Source organism: Priapulus caudatus, unplaced genomic scaffold, assembly GCF_000485595.1.
Source record: "Priapulus caudatus unplaced genomic scaffold, Priapulus_caudatus-5.0.1 Scaffold141, whole genome shotgun sequence".
NCBI classification, from domain to species: domain Eukaryota; kingdom Metazoa; phylum Priapulida; class Priapulimorpha; order Priapulimorphida; family Priapulidae; genus Priapulus; species Priapulus caudatus.
In genome coordinates, this window is record NW_014577202.1 from 151265 (window position 1) to 160842 (window position 9578).

General features: G+C 41.8%; 1 protein-coding gene across 1 annotated transcript; it reads left to right on the forward strand.

The window, feature by feature from the left end:
- The first annotated feature begins 1062 nt into the window (after positions 1 to 1062).
- Positions 1063 to 6268, forward strand: LOC106806091 (translation initiation factor IF-3-like). The gene is made up of 3 exons (XM_014807945.1): positions 1063 to 1139; positions 4577 to 5198; positions 5893 to 6268. The coding sequence occupies exons 1-3, from the start codon at positions 1105 to 1107 to the stop codon at positions 5992 to 5994; spliced, it is 759 nt and encodes a 252-aa protein (XP_014663431.1). The 5' UTR covers positions 1063 to 1104; the 3' UTR covers positions 5995 to 6268.
- The last annotated feature ends 3310 nt before the right edge of the window (positions 6269 to 9578 follow it).

Genomic DNA, 9578 nt, shown 5'->3' on the forward strand with positions numbered 1-9578 from the left:
CACACACACACACACACACACACACACACACACACACACACACACACACACACACCTATTCCAATAACTTCAATCAGCCAGTAGATTAATTTTAATTATTTGCATGTTGTCAATTATATATTTTATGCTGCCATCCCCAAGATTTTTCTTTCTCTTTCCACAGTGGGTGTTTGAATACCAGAGCTAAAACATAAACTGGTCCACAATGTATAACATGAAATTTACAATGCCTTTGTGTAGCTCTGCCCATATATAGCCTTTCGTTCTGCTACAGGCCTGGGATGTCATGGATCGTACAAGGGTGGTGCCAGAGGGGCAGGGGACTACAGCACATGCACACAAAGTATCAAATCAGCAGGAAGGGCTGATTTATCTGTACGTATAATATATTACATTACTATATATTATCTTGCTACCTCTATGGTTATAGATATATGGCAATTAATAATTCTTATATATTTTATATATAGTAATTATTCCTGCTACAAATTATAAAAAGACACTATACGTACTCTTGAATTACTCTTACCTTGAAATTTTGGAATAACCAGATAACAACATGGGCATTAATTATGATTACCACGAACAATATAATAATAATAACAACAACAACAACATTATCACCCACAACAACAAGAATGAGAGGAAGAAAAAGAAGCAGAAGAAGAAGAAGAAGATGATGATGACGAAGAAGAAAAAGAAGCGATAGAAGAAGAGAACAGCAACAGCAGCAGCAACAACAATAAACAACAACAACAAAATTAAGCAGCAGCAGCAAAATCTACTAAAACAGTAGCAATTTATCACAAAAACAACATGCCGAATAATATTAGATTAGGAAAAGCTGCACATTATTTTCATAAGAAACCCACGAAATAACACTTTTGGTACCGGTATCGTATTGTATCGTACCTCCTGTTCTGCTATGATTGAACAAGCAGCTGTGATTGGTCAGTCACAACCGCAACTCTCCGTCGCCTTTTAGAGTGGTGCTCGCTCCCACCACAAGGCTTAGTTCTGGTTTACTCGATGGGTATAGTTACTAGCGAGCAAGTAACTAAGCCGAGAAGTGGGAGCGAGCACCAGTCTACATCGCCTTTGAGCATGATGATGATACACATATCGAGGAAATTGCCCTGGTTTGTGTTCTATTCTACATTAAATATCTTTGTAAAATCGTTTATGCGTGTATTATGAAACTGGAGTAATGAGAATTGGATTCAGCTGTGACATGGTAGAATAGCTAGTGCTACGAATCTAGGAAGTTCTTAGGGGGGTCACCGTCGACTCGCTCGAGAGATCGATGTTGACATTTGACGATATGTTGTTGTTCTCGCAAAGTAGCATATGTTGGTGCAACAGTCCAACACGCTGCCGAGTATGAATATGAGCTGAGTATGTACTCAGGTGGGCATATATTTATAGGTTGCGCATGGTCATATTCCATACTACGCATATCAACTTTCGCATCAGACTTTTTGTATATCAAAGAATGATGCAAAAACCCTAACCATAACCCTAATCCCAACCCAAACCCTAACATTAACTATAAAACGACTCCTATGTTATATAATATCTATGGTATCCCAAACACTATCTATGGTGTATACTATAGGCAGAGTGTTGCACCAACATATGCTACCTTCTCGCAACTGTAGGCCTACTGCTGGTAGTGGCCTAGTGTAGTCACCGTAGTGTCATTACACTTTACAGTCTACCCTAGCGGGGGGGGGGGAGGCTCCCTATATATTGCATGGTTGGTATGTGCTGCGGTTATGACCCCCATTTTCACCTCAAAATTACTGGCTTTTTCAAATTGCGCCGGTCCCTGAGCTTAGGTCCTACTTTTTTCCGCACGTTCCGGAGACCCGCTTTCGCAAACATGTCCAGTTCTGGAGCATCACGTTTTCCAGCAAACCCTAGTTCCGGAGACCCCCATTTTGATGTGCTGAGTTAGTACCGGAGCCCCCCCCCCCCCCGATTCCATCTCAAGTGGCACATGCCTACTCAGGGGTAGAAATTAACTTTTGAACAAGGGAGTGGACTCCCTGCCCTCAAAAAGAGGTCCGCAGCAAAATGACGAGTCCGTAGTCTGAAGTTGAAAATGAAAGATTAGCTTGTATCTTGTATCTTGTATCTTGGTACCCTCTCTTGTATTTCACAAGGCACTCGATTCTACGAGGTGCGGGGATTATTGGGAGAAAAGGAGATTAATGCCGCCTCTAGTTCTCTAGATGTTAGTGTTTCTAGTCACCAGTATTTTCTGTACATAATCGAACTCTGGTTTCAGTAACCTGTGGTTGTCTCCTGTCCAGTTTTCTATTCGTTGTTCCTCCTTATATCTATTATAGCTATTACGTTTATATAAATGTTCCATGTCTTCTTTTATATTCTTAGTACATCTATTACACATATTGTCACTAAAGTTATTTTTAAAGTAGCCTTTGAGATCAATCATACAAGTTTTAAACTTAAATGCACTGCAACTTTAGCTGAAAAAATACGGTAATTCCACGAGGCCGTGGTCTATAGAACGAACTAGTTAGTACACCAAAATTTTTAGGGAATCACACGAACTCCTGCATATGTCAAATCAGGGAGTCGGACACTAAATCGGGTAGTATTTGACTCTGGACATGCGTTAATTTTGCACGCTGCCTGCCTTATTTCATAGCGAGTGTCGTGGTGGTACCATGAACTTCCATTATGTTTACGAAGTCTAGGCTGTCACAATTTACTCATTAGTATTGACCTCGTGAATTATAGTCTACAAAGTCCAAGGGACTATATCGAAGATGGAAAGAGACAAAGTTGATCAATTAGACAGATCAACACTGTGGATCGCAATAGAAAAAGTCTCAACTTTGCAATTTACTAGAGTGGAAGGGAGAGAATTTCAAAATGGAATCACAGAAACAAAGTAGCTAAACTAGAATGGATCCTAGACTGAACTAAAGGCTAGATAGATGTAGTCACTTATCCCTGGTCTAGGTAAGGTAGCCTGACCCACTGTATTAAGAGCTGCTAGCAGCTCTCATTTTTTGTTGTAGTGTAAAGCTGGGTTTACATTACCGACTTTATGTTGGCGAATTAGCGAGTCGGACCAATTTTGTAATTCGGCAACTCCAAGTTGGCGAAAATAATAGAACATGTTCTAATCTCCCAACTAGTTGCTATCGATCGGTTGGTCGCGCAACTCTTGCGTTTACACTGCCGATTGTCGGTTGTATAGTTAGGAAGTTGGTTCAATTCGCCAACACAAAGTCGGTAGTGTAAACCCAGCTTAAGCCAAAGTGATTCTTATTGCAGGGAGATTTATTATAAATTTATTATTGCTGTTGGTTACGAAACTAGTCACTAGTAAATGCATTCCTGAAATTCTTTGAGCCTTATTAAACATGATGAAAGTTATTCGGTCTGTCGGATATATGACTGGGTGTCGTAAGTTAGATCACTGTGTAGCAACTGCAAGATTCTGTCATATCGATCTCTGAGTAAATCATGCAGGGTAGTTGTCAATACTAGGCTAGTGTTGTAACCCTGTTTAGCTGGGCTGAACAATCATAGATAAAGATACAACGTTCCTTTATTTTGTGTAATGTAAATTGATTGTTGGCAAAAACACTACCCCTATTTTGAAATTTAAAGTGCATGTTTTAACCATTTCAATTGTTATTGTGGTGATGTATTCTACATTGTATATCGCTCATTGTTTAGGAAACAAACTATAGTATAGTTCCATGAGATATATTGTATATAGAATCAGCCCCAAATATAAATAAATCAATAAGTTGGCCCTTATTCTGGGCATTGGTAGGTATAAGCAAAGTACGTGCCAATCTGCGTAAATGTATCCACACTCAGTCAAGACTACATGCATATTTCTTGCAGTGTTCCAGCTACTTATAATACTATTTTATAAGTTTGTAAAGTGATTAAGTTTATGTGCTATCAGCCAGGTATCAGATATGTTCTGTATTAATAGTGCAAAAAACAATTGTAAAAAATGTGCAATGCTAGCTGTAAGGAATTCAGATAATTAGAAAAGTCGTTATGAAAGATGCAGAATTTTGACTACTCTAGACTTGCTATCAATGTTATCAAATAACACGAACGATCTGTACCAATACTCTCACTAGATGGCGGTAGTTTCGCACTTGCCATTACCCTTGTAACAGCTATATATTGCAGAGGTCCAAGTACCTATTTAGGTTAAGGTCAATTCAAGTTTAACAAATTAAGAGTATTAATTAATGCAAGTAGTAGTATACATTCTTTTTATGTCCTCGGGCCCTGTATTTAATTTTCAATATTTAGAAAATTTTCATAGCACATGATAAACAACAAAGACAGAAAGTGCAAGTATGAGAAAAGAATGAAGGCTCAATTAAAATATAAATATAGCGAAATACATTTGAGCTTATATTCAGGTGTAATTGCATAATAGCTGTAAATTGCAGTTGGCCATAATTTCAAGTTGACGACGTGCAATAATATGTTCGTGGATGTCTTCGGGGCGATGCGCACATATCTGATTTGTCACCGCGATCACAACTACTCGGTTTATCTTCTTCAGGCGCAAAGTTTCGCAGCTCGCAGATGCGTGTGTATCGCCTGCGAGCAGATGTCGAAGTTCACAAAGCGGAATACACGCGAGTGCGATCGTCGGCGCCAGCATCACCGGCGACGCATCGGATGCTGCGCCGACACCTCCTCGACTAACGCAATCTCCCGCTCGTTCGTACTCCGCGAAAACTCACCCGAGCAAGGGCAAGCAAACGGGTGGCCACGCGTCGAAGGAGAATGCGCCGACGCGCTCGGACCTCGGCGGCAGGGGGGTCGTCACGGTGCTCGACCAGGATGACCACGTCGTCGGCATCGTGAACGTGGACGCGGCGCGCGGCAAGGCCGAGCAGGAGGGCCTGAAGCTGGTGTTGGTGCAGCCGAACGCTAAGCCGCACCCGATCTACAAGCTCATGACGGGCAAGCAGCTTCACGAGGAACAGATGAAGGAGAAGGAGCTACGGAAGGAGAGGAGGACCGAGGGCGGCAATCACGTTGAGAAAACCGTGCAGATATCGGCGAAAATCGCCGTCCACGACTTGGAGGTGCACCTGAAGAAGATCGAGAAGTGGTTGGAGAAAGGACATAAAGTGAGAGTGCACATTAAAGGCAGGGAGGAGACGCAAAAAGAGATGGTAAGAGGAGAGCAATGATGGTTTAGAATATCTCTTGCAAGCAGTAATGAAGGTAATGGTTTCAAGAAATGTTCATGCTTTACTGCGTTCATGCTTTACATGCGTTCATTTTTCTGCGTTCATGCTTTACATGCGTTCATTTTTCTGCGTTCATGCTTTACTGCGTTCATGCTTTACTGCTGCGTTTCTATGAAAAATTTATCCTTTTCCTAAACTAATGTGTAAATTATTCTAATATAAATGCTGTTTTCTGTATGATTATAGTTTCAAATCAAGCTAGTTTAGGGTTTAAAGGTACCCTGTAGTAGCTCGATTATGCAGCTGCTAGAGCTTAGAGCTTCTATATATATATACGTTTGTGCACGTAACAGTGGTGAATATTGTTCCCACTGTTTTGATTCTTTACAATAAGTACACTCTATACAGCGAACCAACCCAGTAAAGCGTTTGATAGTTAGCGATAAGTCATTTAAGAAGGTAGTAACTATCATACATATATAGACCATTAATTGCAGTGCTGGGTCTACTATAGTCATCTAAGGAGACCACCTTGCATATAAACTCAAATGTCTGCAGATTATCCGAGTGATCTCATTGACCAAAGTATATCCCCGTGGATGGATCGATCGTACTATTTAGATTATTCCAGCAAGTGCTCGCAGATTAAGGTTTCTGTTGTTTTGTTTTGTTTCAGGATGAGATAGTGACTGGTATACGTCAACGAATGAGTAAGGCGAACATAACAGGACAGAGGAAGACCAAGCATGACACACATTTTATTTTGCAATGTCAGTAAACACATAGTGAATCTAATCATGCTATTCTTCTGTTTGTCGTCGCAATATCAACAATAAATTTCTCTTATAATTACGCAGTAATATTGCGATAGCCTTCTAGAATGCTTGTTTTGCTTTACATCTCTTAACGTTTCATTTCTCTTCTTGCACTTCTTTCTGATTGTTTAAATGATTATAACGCGCAATTGGCTCGAGAAATTGCTGAGATGCGTTTCGTTCTGGATTCATCTTTTTTGTTGCCGTAATAACAAAGTTTGATATTTTTGCAATTTTCCCTGAATGAGCTGATTTTTTTTCTGTCAATTCATGCTAGATTTATGAGGGTTTCCAGCAGCTGCATTGAATTTATTTCAAACTAAATCGATTATTTTTTTGATTGTCCAATTTTGTGTGATTTTATGTGAAAATATCATTTTAATTTATCATGTTTACAGAAGCATATAACCAAACGTGCCCATTTTATGATTAAACCAATTTAAATATCTCAGCAGTAAATGTGCTGAAAGGTCATCTGGCCAATCAAATACTGGTTAGTATGCAAATTTTTTTAACGAAACTAATTATGAATGATGAATAATTTTATAACATGCTAATAACGAAGAAGTACATTTTATGTGTTCAGAGGAAAACTGAAGTTATTTGCATACAAGAGATGGGACCAAAGCAACTACACATATGCTATTCAATTATCTAGTAGATGGGCAATACATGCATGATTTCCCTGAAGCAACTGGCTGATACAGACTCGGATGGGTGATGGGTGTCTTGCATGCACATTCACGTTTCAGTCAATCCGCTATCTATCTGTGTTACTGTCGCATTAATATCACGTATCTTGTACCATTATATCACGAGTACGTGATACAGAGATGCAACTTTACGAAGCTTGAGGATTTAGAAAACGTGCAGGATACAACATTTTAATTAATGAGTCCATTTGCAAGCACTTCATCGCTTCAATTCGAGTTACAACGTTTGGATAACGGATGGTGCCACAGTGAAATGCTCTGTTACCTTACATACCGTTCCATGCGGGTGGTACAGGGTGCTTGTGGACATTAAACGTGGGCGCGCGGTGAGCACTTAAAATAGCTATAGAGAACAATATAGTGCATGGTGGCATCGTTGGACACCACGATTATCTCCTGCATACTGAAATGACTGCGCATTGACTATTTGTACGAACGTGTTACGTGACCGACATTGAGAATTAAGGTGATCGTCCACATACACAAGTCCGTAAAAACAAATGTAAATTAATTTTTTCGTAAAACGCTGCCGTGATATGTGATAAGACGAATGTTTTAGTTCTCTGAACGTGTGTGAGTGCGTAGAGCGACAATTCCCGAGAACCCCGGGCAGCGTTCTGACATCGGCAACGTTCCCGTGATTCCACGCCATACAATCGTTCTATATTAATTATACGAGCAAAACTTATTATGGTTCGTTAATTATGATGACTTAATTATTATTCGGTAATTATATGACTCGAATGTAGACGCGAGTCGCTATAATTCGACGTCGTGTGGCGAGACAAACCGGACGAGTACACAGTATGTGTATGATACGCTTTCAGCGACAAAGTAGCCTACTGACAGTGTTTCATCTGCAAAATTCCGTAAAACGGCAGCCTTTCTTCCATCGCAACTACCGCTGAAGCTCTATATATGTGCTGGCCATACATTCCGAATATAGGACACGCCGTCCCTTATCATTCCCATCTCAATACATCCCCCTGTCCCTTCGCATCGACCCCTCCCTTACAATGTGAGGCGGCTAGGCGGGAAATGAGGACGAGAGAGATTTCAACCCGCCGACGAGAGATTCCTCGCGGAGCTGCATTTGCCCTGATCGATCTCGCTAGATGAGAGACGTTGGATAGTACGTCACCGCGTGTCCCGACCACTGGAAATGCGCACCGATATATGGTATCGGTAGATTTCCACTCCGTAGATTTCGGCTCCGTCCGAAATGATATAAACCCGTGCGTTTTTGTTCTCGTGCATTCATAAAGAAGCAGGATGAAAGAACTTGCTGATAACGCATATGCGTTGGAAGGATCAGGGAAACATGAATGGAAGATTATGAATTAAGTTGATTTCTTATCAGCTAGCTATCGAGTCTACTCGCGCATTCCATTCAGGTATGCTTGAGTTCGCGTGCACAGCGAATATATAATATGATCATCGCTGAGGCCAAAATACGCATGGCCAGGGTTTGGACCATGCACTATAATCGAATAACACGTTGACGATTATAGAGAAATGCTATGCGTGACTGTTCCTTGTAAGTGTTTGATGCTGAGAACAGAGAGTTCACTTTTAATCCATTATAGCTAACTCGAACGTATTACGCTAATATGTAGTGGGTCTCTCTCCACCCCTCCCTCTTTCTTTCTTTCTCCCTCCCTTTCTCCCCTCTTTCTCTTCCTCTCTCTCTCTCTCCCCCCTCTCTCGCTCTCTCTCTCTCTCTCTCTCTCGCTCTCTCTTTCTCTTTCTCATTCTTCTCTCTCTGTGTCTCTTTTCCCCCTCTCTTCTTTCCTCTCCATTCCCGTAACCTTCCCACCTTTCTTCTGCTCTATATCGAACTCTTCTCTGTATTTCCTCCCCCTCACTGTTCTTCTCTGTTCCGTAGTAAATTTGTGGTCTGTGTGTTAACGATCAGATACGAAATTATTCGCAAATATTGCGAAGGTCTAGCTTGAGTAAATACGTTCTGATCAAAACTTTTCATGACGCTAGTGGCGATACGTTTCATCAACCGAACTCTAAAGTAAAACTCGTTGCTTTTCTATTATCGAGGAGCTGTAAGTGTGGCACGGCGGCAGGCCTATATAGCTCTCGTGCCATTATACTCATTATCGCCATCGTAAATGGCGTACATGAAAAACGCTGACAGCTTCAGTGCGTCATTCGGTAAACTTCGTGGGCGGCGTAATTTCGCCTAATAACGCCTGCACACCCCGCGAAGCTGTCAAGTTCACTGGTGTTCATATATCGAGAGCAGTCATAACAGCTGCCAATACGTCGCCTCTATATTTGCCGGTCATTGATCGCCTAACCATGCATATGTGCTTATCTTTTGCCACTGCATAATGATTTTTATGTATACGAGCGCGAGCGTGTATATGCGTGCGCGCGAGCGTGTATATGCGTACGCGCGAGCGTGTATATGCGTGCGCGCGAGCGTGTATATGCGTACGCGCGAGCGTGTATATACGTGCGATGCGTGCAGGCGTGTATATGGTGCGATCGTGTAGTATAGCGATTGCGCGGCGAGCGTGATACCGCTGGCGCCGCGAGCTGTGTATATATGCGTGGCGCGCGAAGGCGTGTATGATGCGTGCCGCGGAGCGTGTATGTGCTGGTGCGCGCGAGCGTGTATGATGGCGGGCGCGGCGGAGCGTGTATGTGCCGTGCGCGCGCATGTGTGTGTGAATGGACGTTGGTGGAGTGCCTGCCAATGGAATCGTAGAGGGATTCGCATTAATCGACGGTCTTAGTAATTGGGTTGGTCTTGCGGCATAATAGTGCTGGAAGCAATACGTCTAATCAGGTCTGCCCGGCAACGGCTGTGATGGTTT